This window comes from Antennarius striatus, chromosome 11, assembly GCF_040054535.1.
Source record: "Antennarius striatus isolate MH-2024 chromosome 11, ASM4005453v1, whole genome shotgun sequence".
NCBI classification, from domain to species: domain Eukaryota; kingdom Metazoa; phylum Chordata; class Actinopteri; order Lophiiformes; family Antennariidae; genus Antennarius; species Antennarius striatus.
This window is the reverse complement of record NC_090786.1, coordinates 3,089,237-3,102,952: the sequence shown is the minus strand read 5'-3', so window position 1 is coordinate 3,102,952 and position 13,716 is coordinate 3,089,237. Positions and strand designations below refer to the sequence as shown.

Here is a 13,716-nt window from a genome sequence, read left to right as displayed (position 1 = left end):
ATCCATTTGAAAATTGCCTAAAAAGGTAACCTGATACTCGAAATACTGGTTAAAGGTGTATTTTCTGATTTATTACTGACTACAGTATTTGTTTTAGCATGCTAAGGTCTCACACGTACTCATTCGTAATGCAGTTGAGACTCTAAGGTAAATGTTAAACTGGCCATTGACTCAATTCTAAGTCTACATTGTATTCAGTCTTTGTTTCCCCTGTTAGTCCTTATTTTTCATCCACACTTTATTACCTATGCGTATGTAGGTAGCCATGCAGTTCATCACTCTCTACAGCTACGAGGACATCGTGACGGCCAGGATCGAGGGTAGTTCAGGGTCGGTGTGGAGGATTAGCCCCCCCAGCAGACAGGAAGTCATTAAGGAACTCGTTGGAAGTCCAGTTGACCTAACGCTACGCCTGGCTTGGAACTTCCAAAGGTAAAGCCTTCAGTGTCTTTATGACCTCTGCTGAGGGAACGTCTTACATAAGAGGAGATCCAGATGAAGGAGTGGATCTATGATTGTTTTCTGTCTTGGACAGGGATCTGGGTAAAGGAGGGACGGTGGAGCACACCTACGACAAACACTCCATAGATCTGGAACCTGGGAGCCCAGTCAGAGCAGATCTAGCTTCGCTGCTGGTTGGGAATCGCACTGGTCCTGTGTAGGTCTGCTCTCCGGGGGGATTGTTGTGTATTTCATGCCCATAGTTGTGTCTCATAAATGGTATTTTGTGTCTTTCCCAGACTGGTTCCTAACATGTTCCCCAACTACATCCGTGCCCCCAACGGAGCTGAGGCCAAACCAGTCAGTCAGCTGCATAAAGGTCAGAGGTCACTGAGTTAAGGCTGTGCTATCTAATGAACAGAAGACATTGTTATCTTTTTTGTGAACAAAAATAAAGACATTGAAGTCGTTCATTTGCCTCCTACCACTAGATGGCAGCATAGTAGCTAATGGCCTCAATTGACATGGTTTGTATTTGTTACTCACACTCCCTAGTGAGTGTTTTAACACAGCTGATTGGTGTGTTCATAGATAACGATGATGGTTTCCTGAACATAACCCTATCCCTGATGAGCGACCGGTCGGTGAACGGCAGCGGGAACCAGGAGTGGTGGGACATCGCCATCGCCGGCTGCACCCCCTCCTCCTCCTGTGGAGTTCTTCCTATGGTCATATTCAATGACAAAGTCAGTCCGCCCAGCCTGGGCTTCCTGGCTGGATACGGGTGAGGAGTGTGTGGTCACATGGGTAAAGAAGTTCCTAGAGCTTCTGAGAAGCTCTAGGAACCATCAGGGTATCTCATGAAATAATGTTTAAACACAGAGGTTCTGATTTTTCCTCCATCCTGCTTTTCCTTTTCCTTTGTTCAACCCTCCTCCAGGATCATGGGACTGTACGTGTCTGTGGTTTTAGTCATTGGGAAGTTTGTTCGTGGCTTCTTCAGTGAAATATCCCACTCCATCATGTTTGAGGAGCTGCCCTGTGTGGACCGCATTCTGAAGCTCTGCACTGACATCTTCCTGGTTAGTGTGTCTTCGTTAACTTCCTCACCTAAATATGTTGTAAAGGAAAATCATTTCCCTTCTTCTTGATCTCCTTGTATAAGTCAGGTTTTTTGCGTTACAGGTACGTGAGACCGGCGAGCTGGAGCTGGAGGAGGAGCTTTACTCCAAACTCATCTTCCTCTATCGCTCTCCAGAGACTATGATCAAGTGGACCAGGGACATCCACAATCGAGACCAAGACAGATACTGACTGATCGATGGTGCGTGATAGAATATGGTGATAGAATATGTGAAGCACGCCTCAAAAGACGTGCCCAGGTCCGTGCGCGTGAACGGATTCCTGAGAGCTCTCCGGTAGCAGAGCACATCCTGGCCGATGGCTGTGGAGACGCAGGAAAGGAGGCGCACACTAACGGACGTACTGTACGAAATGTCTCCTGTAGCTCACAGCTGGACTCAACGGGCGAATCGGGTCCGATCTAAAGGGATTTTTTTTACCTGAAGTGGCCAAACGGGTTTGTGAAGGTTCTAGCTGTAGTCAGGCCACCATTGATCCCAACATCAGGGACGACGTTTGGATCAGACACACAAGTGAGACGGTGGATTACTGATGTGCTTCCTACTAGTTTAGTTTGAAATTTAAAGTCCAAAATCAATCTAAATTTTAATTGTTACTCCTTTCATTTCACATCTGATTGGAATCCGTTGTGATTTATGTCTTTACTGACATTGATGAAATCACACTGGGGTTCTATTTTACCATAAGCACTGCAACCAGATGCTAACGTAAAAAACCCCAAAACCCTTCAATTTCAAGAAGATTTCACGATAAAAAGAAAAAACAAAACAAAATACACAACAAGAGCATCATTATATTGCAGGAATAAAGCCATATTTTATTAGACAGTGAACTCATACTGAGTCACCATTATTAAAAAGTCACATAGAGCTGTAATTTTGTACCGTATGTTAGAGAGGAACTGTTGGAAGTGTCAGCAGCGTCACAATGAGATGGATCATCTTGTTAAACTTTACTTTAGTATCCGTTTCCATTACCCTGAGCTCCCACGTAATATGAACCGTACACTGGGATCCTGCAGCTCATCTCCAGTGTTTGCTTTCGTTGTATCTGAGCCCTTCTTTTGTTGACTCGTCTTCGTCACTTCAGCTCCTGGTTCCTGACTTGTTGTCATTCAGGCTCGGTCAATTCTTTCAAATGTCATGAGGATTAGAGGAACCTGATTTTTTTTTTCCGGATGTAGTAGCAACAGTAATGACGTTGAGTCCTGTCAGTGTTGTGTGTGAAAAACACACACAAAGTGAACAATTAATGAAATATTTGATTTGACTGATGGGCTGGACTCATCGCTCCCCAACTTTCCCATGAGTCCCTGTCCTCAAGTCCTGTTTGTCCATTGTAGGTCACCTGATATGAAGAAAATATTCAATGCCCTGTTTGTTGCTGTTTAACTTATTCGTGTTGTATTTCTGACATTACAATCATTCGTACGATGCCGGTGTGTCAATGGTTTGTGATGCTGTTTATCGAGTGAGAACTGAGACGCATTACGCGTCACATGGATCGTGATAGTTTGTGTAAGGCTGAATAGGTTTTGAACTTTTAACACTAAGGTGCATTAAGAAATGATCACGACTTTCGTGACACATCCTGAAATATGTTTTTGTCTAAGCGAATGACACAGTCGAGGATCATAAATCTTCCTCATTTTCTCATGTTTTCTTCAATGCATCAGACTAAAATATAAATTTTCACACGGTCAATAAAACCTTTTTAAATCTTATCTACAAATCTATACTTAGAATTCCTGGTACTTTCTCCACCTGCTGCTCAAATGAAAATCTAGTCCTGAATCTTGTTATGATTGACAGTACAGTGAAAATAGAAACAACGTATTCACACAGACACTAATTGTAGCTCGAGGATCTAATTCTGATGGATCCGGTCTGGCCTGTTTTAAAGGAACATTTTTATCTTCAGAATAGTTTGCTTAACTTAGCGTAGCCTAGCACACCGTCTCATAGACAGGTTTTACCATTTCAGAGAGATCACAGCAGGTTCATTTTCTACTTGAAAGCACAGAGATTCTTGTTTTTTGTCTATATACACTGATTTCTACATTAAAACATGTTCATACTGTTCAAAAATGGATCTTGTGTGTTTGGTTAAGAAAGGAAAAACAGACTGAATTAAATGTGATATGAAACATTTCCTTTGGAGGCTTTTTACCTCTTTGTGTCCATCATGGAAGTGATGCATTGTCTGGTTGTTGGTTTGTCAACATGTTTTCATGTTTTGAGCTATTTGGGCTGAGATTTCTTCCAGGATCATAGGTGGCAAAACTGACATTAGGTTCATGAAGACCTGGTCGGCCTTACAAAGGCTAAAAAAGCCTTTGAAAGGCTAAAAAAGCCTTTGAAAGGCTAAAAGTCTTTCAAAGGAACTTTCTTCAAGTCCAGTGGATTGGTTTAAACGGCTTTGGATAACCATAGATAAATGAGAAACTACACAGATTGATTATTTTTTTATAATTTGAGGGAATAATACACAGATTTGAACAAAATATTTGGTGGTGTTGAAATATATTTAAAATATTTAGTGGTGTTGACACCAATAAAAATATGTATTGGTGTTGATCACAATAAAACACCTGGTCTGGATTAAAGGACATTGTTGACCGCGGAGTCATATCAATAAAGTTACATTCAAACAACCAACCAAAAAAACCTCCGCGTTGTGAACAGGACTTCCGGTATGTGACGTGTCTGCCCGCTGCAGAACCGGATGCTGGTGGCTGTCCCGTGTGGATGTCAGATGCGGTGTGAAGCACGAAGAGGAAACAGATTTTGGATTAAATCTTGAGATTACCAGCCTGACGATGTTACTGTGGCTGCTCGGCGCCGCGCTGCTCTCCCCGGCGGCCGGGTTCTACCTGCCCGGCCTGGCGCCCGTTAGCTTCTGCGAGCAAGAAAACAGCCAAGTGCCGGACTGCAAGGTAAACATAGCTTGACACGAACCAGCTGTGTAGCCGCCAGATGTGACGATGAATCAACCGAATAACCGAGTTAAAGTGCAGCTGAGTATAAAAATTAATTATTAAAACGAAAACGAAAGTTTGATAAGCTAATTCTTTAGAAGCAGGGTTAGCTAACGTCAGAAAAACCGAGCGGCAATGCTAAGGCAGATGCTAGATTGTTAGCTAGCCAACTATAGTGATTCGAACGTCGTTAGCTTGAATATCAAACCACATTCTCACTGACTGGAGTGTTATTTTAAGTCTCAACTTTACTGAAAACATTTTAAGATGTCTTTATTTTATTCATTTATTACTAGAATTGTGCTGGCGACTTTATCATTTCAGTTAAATTACTCGATTGAGTGCTAATCGTACCGTATTAATATTCTTAGGTCAGGTTATTCGTTGACGATGGAAATAATATTTTGTCTTTGCTCGTGATTTATTTTTTGTCTGTTCATTATTTATATTATATTCCAAATATTTTGCCTCAGTAAAACTCCATTAAAATTTGGTGGTGACTCTTATCTGGATCCCAGAAATATTCTGGACTGGGTGACACCACAGACTCACAACTAAGATACACTTTTAGGAGAAACTGTGCTGATTCAGTTAGGTATCAAAATTTGATGCAGCTTCTAGATTGTAGAGGTAGATTTCCCCTAAAGAATCATATACTGTAATCAGTTTTTGTTGTGAATGATCATTAAAACCCTCAAATGAGCCTTTGATATTAAGCATGCTTTTGATCCCTTTCTCCAGCTGACAGAAGCCTACCCAGCCCATTATTAAGAACATGTGTAGCATATATGGATGCTGGTTTTAACAGACTGGCTGTTTTAATAAAATCTTCAATCACTTGTGCTGATTGAGTACATCCAAGTTACACAAATAATCCAAAGAATTGTTTCTGGGAAAGACAGAAAAATACGTTGTAATAAAGTTGTCATGACTATGTGGAACCGGAATAGAAACTCTGTCCCATCTTAATCAGTATGTGTCACTCCTAATAATGGATTACGATTCCTAATATGTTGATATCTCTGCTTCGTTTAAGTCGTCCATCGACTTGTTTGTGAACCGACTGGATTCTGTGGAGTCTGTCCTGCCTTATGAATATAATGCGTAAGTGGCACCTTTGTTTCGTTACATTATATTTGTTCATACATACATCATACACCCACGATGACAGGTGTAATTTGCATATTGAAAAGTACTGCATGTAACATTCTGGCTTCACCGTTGAGGTGGGCATGGGGGGGACGGGGGCCACGCCTTCTGAGTTATGTGGACTGAAGAACATGTTTTGTGACCCAGTGGTGTGAGAACAGGTACTTATTGAGAATGCATGCTAGCACAGAACGTGACACCTGTCCATTAAACAGAAGACAGAGAACATATCTCCCTCTCAGTGAATGCAGTGTGGGATGAGGAATGACAGGCAGTTGGATACATTCCTTACATTTTAAGCAGTTTCCACCTTTTGTCTGCAGGTTCGATTTTTGCTCTGAGTCAAAATCCAAACGTCCATCAGAGAATCTTGGTCAGGTTCTCTTTGGGGAGAGGATTGAATCCTCGCCATACAAGGTAAAACACACACGTGGAGCAGCAGGTGCTTATTTACGAACAAACACGCAACGTTTCAGTCTAAATGTGAAACAGAGGGTCATTGTTAGCAGAGTGTTTACACTCTGGATTGTAGCTCCGGTTTAACGCTCGCAGGTCAAACATGACGTCACATCCGGGTACAAAATGGATGTGATGCTGACGTCGTGTTCAGCAGGACGAACAAACGTCCTGGCGGCTCGTGACCTGTTAAATCTTGCATAGAATGGAATTTGAGCAACGCAGACGGAGCCTTAGACTATTTCCCATGATGCACCTTGAGCTGTGAGCCACCCTGGCAGCTCTTTTTTTCTAAATAGTAGCAAATCTTTGAGAGGCTCACATTTATGATGGGGGGGGGGGCATTGCACTGCCAAGGCAGAACAAAGCCTCTTTAGAATGAGACGACCTTGGTATGTGTGGATGTTACAAAGCCGTTTGCCTGTCACATGCTGTGAAGAAAATTACTTTTTTATGTTATTTACACACTGAATGCATTGACTAATTGTATATAACTGCCACTGATCTCACGACAGAATGACAACAAAGAATCTTACCTGTTATCAAACCAAGGGAGGAAATATTAATTGTTCCTCTGGAGTTTTTGAGTTTGAATTTGGAGGTTACCAAAAATGATGGTAGTAAGTTCTCTCGTGGGGTCCTCTGTATGATAAATTATGATCAGGGGGGGTCTGCTAACACCAGACTCACCCATTATTCTGTTCTCATGTGTTGGAGTCTTTAAGAGCAATGAAAAGGTTTCATTAGATCGACCAAAGCTACTAAAGCACCGACCACTAACTATCTTCAGTTTCCCTTGGATCACTGGGATTATACAGTTTGCCCAGTGATTCATCATCGTTGCAAACTGATTGTTCAAGTTCCAAAGCACACAGAGTAATTGTGTCTTGTGTTTCAGTTCAATTACAAGAAGCCGATGACGTGTCAGAAGGTTTGCACTAAATCGTACAAACCCAGCGACCAATCCGACAGAGCCAAGTTGGATTTCCTCAAGAAAGGCATGCTGCTCAACTATCAGCATCACTGGTACGTACGACCGTCACACCCCAAACGTGAGACGGGAATCACCCTCACATCCACTCTGGCCCTTCTGATTCTCTTTCAGTTGTTTGAATCCACGATTATTTCACAGAAGAATTTATTTCAAACATTTTTATCAGCCTATGTTTATGGTGAATCCACCCTTCATGTTGGGATCGCTGCCGCCAACTTAGCCGCTGCTAACAGGCTGCTAACGTTAGCAAACAATGGTGAAAGAAAAGGATCACAAATCTGTTGATATTGGGTTTTGAGACATGTCTTAAGGTTTGTGTGTGTGTGTGTGTGTGTGTGTGTGTGTGTGTGTGTGTGTGTGTGTGTGTGTGTGTGTGTGTGTGTGTGTGTATGTGTGTAGGATTGTGGATAACATGCCCGTCACCTGGTGCTATGACGTTGAAGATGGACAGAAGTTCTGTAATCCTGGCTTCCCCATTGGTTGTTACATCACAGAGTCGGGCCAAGCCAAAGACGCCTGCGTGGTCAACGTGAGTGTGTGACACACAGACACAATCCTCTTTAACGGGGTGATTCTAATTCACACACATCTTCATTTTTGTGGCTTTGTTTTGTTTTCCAGGCCAACTTTAAAGAAACCGACTCTTTTTACATCTTCAACCACGTCGACATCACCATCTATTATCACGTCGTCGAGCACGAACAGCTCGGAGCGCGATTGGTCGCTGCCAAGGTCGAACCCAAAAGGTGACGAAAGGAGCTCAGGCCCATCGTGGAGCCGATGCTCCGCTGGAAAAAGAGGCGCTGTGTGACCTCAGAATCTCTTTTTCTCCTGTCACAGCTTTGAAAACCCCGACGACGACAAGCCTGATTGTTCTGGAAAGCCAAAGTTCCTGAAAAACAAAAACACAGACGAGTTCAAGATCACATACACTTACTCTGTCAACTTTGTGGTGAGTGTGTCCGAGTTCACCTGATGTGTTTAACACTGTCTTAATTAAAAACCAGAGCAGGAACCAGTCTGTTACTAAGGAATCCAAACCTGTGTGTGTGTGTGTGTGTGTGTTTCAGGAGGACATCAAGATCCGCTGGGCGTCTCGATGGGACTACATCCTGGAGTCCATGCCTCATACCAACATCCAGTGGTTCAGGTCAGACTGGCTTTATAAGATTAAAGATCTCTGCACTCGCCTCTAGGAAGATTAGTTTTCGCTCCATTTCAGCCTCGCCCAGAAGAGCCCGAGGCAGGATCGAGTTTTGTAGCTTTCTAGCTGGCATGTGGTTCATTCTTTTCCTCAAAGAGCAAAAAAAGCCTTGATTACATTTAAATCTGTCAAAATTTGTTCCCTGAAACTGCTCATTGTGGTGTTTTGTTTCTCTGTTAGAATCTTGTGTCTCCGTTGGTCTGAACGTTTGTGTTCTGTCATGTTTTCACGTCTCCAGCATCATGAACTCTCTGGTGATCGTGTTGTTCCTGTCTGGAATGGTGGCCATGATCCTCCTGAGGACTCTTCACAAAGACATCGCCCGATACAATCAGATGGACTCGGTGGTGAGTTCCCGCTTCTGAGTTCAAAAGAACTTTGTTTGGCGTCACGTTTTTTGGCTGTGGCGGCGTTCTCAGCATCATCCGCTGGTCTGGTTCCTTCAGGAGGACGCTCAGGAGGAGTTCGGGTGGAAGTTGGTCCACGGAGACGTTTTCAGGCCTCCCAGGAAGGGGATGCTGCTGTCTGTGTTTCTTGGCTCTGGAACACAGATCTTCATCATGACCTTTGTCACCCTTTGTATGTATTGATCTTATGACTTTTAGTGGAATTTAAATACAAGTCGGGTCTGATAACATCCTCCGTTCCAGTCTTTGCCTGTCTGGGGTTCCTCTCTCCGGCCAACCGCGGCGCTTTGATGACGTGTGCCGTCGTTCTCTGGGTGCTTCTGGGAACTCCTGCCGGATACGTGGCAGCGCGCCTGTACAAAGGTACGCGAGAAAATTTATTTTTAAACGATCCTTTTGATTATTCTGACAGCCAATAGACTAACAGATGTTAACAGAACCTCCAGTTTAACCAGATTTCTTTGCGTGTGGTCCATCAGCTTTCGGAGGAGAGAAGTGGAAGACCAACGTCCTGCTGACTGCCTTCCTGTGTCCGGGGTGAGACGACAAAACGACAGACAAACACGCTCCATCCTCCCCCCTCTCTTGTGTCTCACTCCCCCCTCTACCTCTGCTCAGGGTGGTGTTTGCTGATTTCTTCGTGATGAACCTCATTCTCTGGGGTGAAGGCTCGTCGGCAGCCATGCCCTTCGGGACCCTGGTGGCCATATTAGCACTTTGGTTCTGCGTCTCGGTGCCGCTCACCTTCATAGGAGCTTACTTTGGCTTCAAGAAGGCAGTGAGTTTAATTTATACACCTGGACGCTCGGTTTCTGCTCTTTTTTTATCTAATTTCATCCAACAGGATTGTCCCCCTTCTCTTAAAAACTCTCCTTTCTGTCGTCTCTTTAAGGGCATCGAGCACCCGGTGAGGACCAATCAGATTCCTCGTCAGATCCCGGACCAGTCGTTCTACACCAAGCCGCTGCCTGGAATCGTCATGGGAGGAATTCTGCCTTTTGGATGTATCTTCATTCAGCTGTTCTTCATCCTGAACTCCATCTGGTGAGAAGAAAACCAGAAAGAAACAACCGAGAGTCAGAATGACGCTCTTTCTCCTCCAATCACAGACTGAATTCCTTTATATTGGATTGAAATCGGCTGATCGGTGACCTGCATGTCCTTGATGTTCCTCGTTGTGTCTCCTCGTGCCCCCCAGGTCCCACCAGATGTACTACATGTTCGGCTTCCTCTTCCTGGTCTTCATCATCCTGGTCATCACTTGCTCCGAGGCCACCATCCTCCTGGGATACTTCCACTTGTGCGCCGAGGTAAAACTACCCGATCGCTGTCGATACGGAAACATGTCTGCTTTGACCCTCCCCAGCATTGACCAGCTGCACCCCCCCCCCCCCACTCTTTCCTCACAGGACTACCACTGGCAGTGGCGCTCCTTCCTGACCAGCGGCTTCACCGCCATCTACTTCCTGGTTTACGCAGTTCATTACTTCTTCTCCAAGCTGCAGATCACTGGACTGGCCAGCATCATCCTGTACTTCGGCTACACCATGATCATGGCTCTCATCTTCTTCTTGTTCACCGGTAGGTGTCGTTACAAAGGAAGGAGGGCGGGGTTAATTCTCTGGAGGTTAGAAGATGACAGGAAGTGCTTTTTCTCCCTCCTTCCTTCAGGTACAATCGGTTTCTTCGCCTGTTTCTGGTTCGTCACCAAGATCTACAGTGTGGTCAAAGTGGATTAAAGGACCCCAGGAAACAGACTCTATGTATGGGCGGAGGTGATTTTTCTCCCATCATCCTCTGGACCTTTCAGCTAAACTGAGCAAACGATCTGAACCCTCTCGTCCTGCTTCCTGCCTCCAGCAGAGGACGGCTTCCCTTTTTTTTTTTTTTTCTTTCTGTGCCTGAAATGTTTGCACCACCACGAGTATTCTGGGTATTAATTTCCTGATGCGGGATCTGCTGAATGAAATGATTGGCGGCTGTTCGAGCCTCTACAGCCGGGGACCGAGGACGGTTGTTGGCTTTCGCGTCTCCTTTAAGGTTTGCTTCGTGATCCGGATGCGATGGAGATTCCTCCGTCCAGCTGTGAGATTTGCTTTTTTAACGGCTGCTTCTGGTACTGATGCCTTTTTTTCCAACCTGTTGTTTCATTACGGAACAGTTTTCCTTTCTCCGCGGTGTTGGGAATCCTCTGGTAAGGAGGTGCCGGTTCGTCCAGCCGGCCTCCAGTCCTGTGAAGGATCCTAAAGAACGCTGCACACTTTCAAAGAAGCATCAATGAACGGAAATCCCTTTCATTTAACAGGAAGTCATGGTACTGTCCCACATCCGAGCTCACCTCTTGACCCGTTCAGGTGAACACACACCTGGAGCTTCTCCATGTCTCCCAGCAGCAGCTGGTTTTACCTGAACTGGGTGTGTTCGTCCCGTCTGTAGCTTTCAGCTCTCTGATTCAATTCGAACACATCCCGGGTAAGACTCTGGCTTCCTGTGGTGATGTCATCGTCCCCAAAACTTTGTAACACACATTTCTCTTTACTGAGCTCACTTTTTCACTTAATCTCACTTTATGGAAGTAAAAGAAGGTGTTAGCACGTAGAAATCGTCCCAAAAAGAGCAGATCGGACGAGTCTGAGTGACATTTGAACGATGCTGGTTTTATGTTTGTATGATGGAATCAGATCAGATGTTTAATCTCCGTCCTTTTGAGACGTGAACTCAGTATTGAGGGATCATGGAACCAGGTGTGGAATTAAAACAGTAAAATCGGAGCGTTTAGTGAAGTTGAAGAGACATGAGACCAAACAACCGGCGACGAATCGACTTTCAGAAACTTTCAACGTCGTTTCTGTTCATGTAAAAAGTATGTCACGCATCGAGAGCCGACCGCCACGAGACCAGCTGGCGTCTAAAGAGGCTGTTCTTTTATTATTATGTCATGTTAGTTAGCGCTCGCTCTCAGCTCCGCAGGATAGAACAGTGTGCAGCAGGTCAAGTATCAGGGGTTTAAAAATTGTCTTGTAAATAACTTTCTGATGTAAAAAAAAAAGATGGAATCTGAATGAGACGGATGTGAGATCATGAAGTCATTTGCTAATTTTCAGAAACTTTCTTCTAATATGCATTTCTTTTAAACTACATTCAGTCAGGTTTTGTGTGTTTTTTAATCTGAGGTGATTTCTGTTTTCCTCTCCTTTGGTTCTTGAATGGAAGACATTCAAATTAAATGTTGGTGGAAGTTGAAAAATTCCCCAGAGGTTCTTGTTTAAATCCGACGTTTTAGAAATACCCAGAAATTCATGTTTTCTGTCAGATCTTTTTTTTCTTCCTCCTGCACTGCTGCCGTCTTGACGTGAACAAGTCAGACGAATTATTGCAAAGTGTAAAACTAAAGTGAGTAAAAATAATTTTTGGGGCAAACTAGAATTTGAAAGAATATTTAAAAGAATATTTACGCCCTGCAGCATTTGTTTGTGTACTCTAGGGATTTAAAAAAATTATTTTTTAAATCGATTGTACATCTTTCTGTATCTAGAGCAGCTTTTGACCCATAACAGTCCTGCACACACTAGTGATCAGATTTTGCGCCGTTGCTGTGACGACGGGATGCCATCTAATCTCTGGAGGGGAATGACATCACAGTTCTGGATTGGCCGGCTATGGTTCCTGACCTGAGGAGTGGGCGGTCCCACAGGATGACATCATCAGATTCTATCTGTCCATGAGGAGGAGGATTACCGCTGTATTCAACGCTAATGATTGTGTAGATATTATGGGCTTCATTTGAAAGATCTATGGTGCGTTATGTTAATGATGTTCCTGAATGAAATGAGTGATTAAAAGTTAATTTTTGAAGCAGAGGTGTTTTTAAATCCCTTGAGTTTTCCTGAAGGTGTACAATTGCTTTTGGCGTCAGATAGTAGCGGAAATGTGGACAAAGTAGTTTTTCAATACATTTTACTGAACAGAAACATCTTGAACCTTTATGGAAAAAAACCCCGCGATATATTCTTACACTGCATGAGAAGCTGCAAAATACTAAACTCCATTTTTGGACTTTTGTCCCGCCCACTGAGTGATTAAACGATAATAAAACTGAAAAATGTGAAAGCTATACAAGTCTGAGTCAATGATTTAAAAAATGAATTTGTGTGCTGCGCTGCGTCAGGTTTGAGTTCTGTAACAACAGGTAGTCCTCAACTTACAAACATTCGACTTATGAACATCCGTAGATGTGAACAAAAGTGCTTCTCCATGTCCAGACTGTTGGCCTGCAGTTCTGCTTTCTGCCACAAGCTCCGCGGGGGGCAGCACTGCTACATTCACATAGCTCCCAACACTCGCCTCCCGCTCTTGTTTGTTGTTGTCTGTTAGCATCTCAGAGCTTCAGGCTTCTTACCTTGAATACTTTTCTGTTTATCATGGATGATAAAGTAAAGGCTAGTGAAGATAGTGGTAGCCATGACTATCTGATGACAACTCTGACCAACAGTAACTCCTCCCTCTTCCGTCTCGTCCCTCACTCTGAAGGTAAGCTACATGCTACATGCTAAAGTACGCTAGATTGGCTGTAAAGAGTTAAGCAGTAAAAGTATCCGTATGACAGAAAAACATTAGTGATAAAAAAAAAAAAAGTACCCCGAATATTTAGCCCTGCTGTCAGTCACAACCCAAATAAACTAATCTAAAATCAAAATTATTGCATGAATCATGAGTGATGCTTAAAGATAGATATTTAAACTATAAATACGTGTTTTAATATAATTATGTTTTTATTCCCATTTTTGTAAAGCAACATGATATTATGTGGTTTTGACAGTTTTCTAATGATTTTAAAAGTCCAGTACTGTATTTGTGGTGGACAGATGTGAAGTCGGGGGGAAATGACGTAAGCTTGATTGTATTTTAAACATTTTTCCTGTGTATTTTTAAAAAAAACTGACAT

General features: G+C 43.4%; 2 protein-coding genes across 4 annotated transcripts in view; both read left to right on the top strand.

Annotated features, from left to right (window-relative positions):
* The window catches only part of piezo1 (piezo type mechanosensitive ion channel component 1 (Er blood group)), a 38,574-nt gene extending 35,267 nt beyond the window's left edge, over window positions 1-3,307 (top strand). For all 3 annotated transcript variants that reach the window (XM_068326640.1, XM_068326641.1, XM_068326639.1), the window contains exons 48-53: window positions 260-432; window positions 536-658; window positions 741-820; window positions 1,033-1,225; window positions 1,382-1,523; window positions 1,627-3,307. In XM_068326640.1, coding sequence (XP_068182741.1) covers window positions 260-432; window positions 536-658; window positions 741-820; window positions 1,033-1,225; window positions 1,382-1,523; window positions 1,627-1,755 — 840 coding nt within the window. In that variant the 3' untranslated portion in view covers window positions 1,756-3,307. The remainder of the gene's footprint in view (window positions 1-259; window positions 433-535; window positions 659-740; window positions 821-1,032; window positions 1,226-1,381; window positions 1,524-1,626) is intronic.
* A 981-nt stretch (window positions 3,308-4,288) lies between these two features.
* On the top strand, window positions 4,289-12,020 carry tm9sf2 (transmembrane 9 superfamily member 2). Its single transcript, XM_068327554.1, has 17 exons — window positions 4,289-4,519; window positions 5,598-5,665; window positions 6,034-6,127; window positions 7,065-7,192; window positions 7,560-7,689; window positions 7,782-7,906; window positions 8,001-8,112; window positions 8,231-8,310; window positions 8,603-8,711; window positions 8,811-8,943; window positions 9,015-9,134; window positions 9,251-9,308; window positions 9,390-9,549; window positions 9,664-9,815; window positions 9,970-10,081; window positions 10,181-10,352; window positions 10,443-12,020. Exons 1-17 carry the CDS (start codon window positions 4,403-4,405, stop codon window positions 10,508-10,510), a joined length of 1,938 nt encoding a protein of 645 aa, XP_068183655.1. The 5' UTR covers window positions 4,289-4,402; the 3' UTR covers window positions 10,511-12,020.
* The last annotated feature ends 1,696 nt before the right edge of the window (window positions 12,021-13,716 follow it).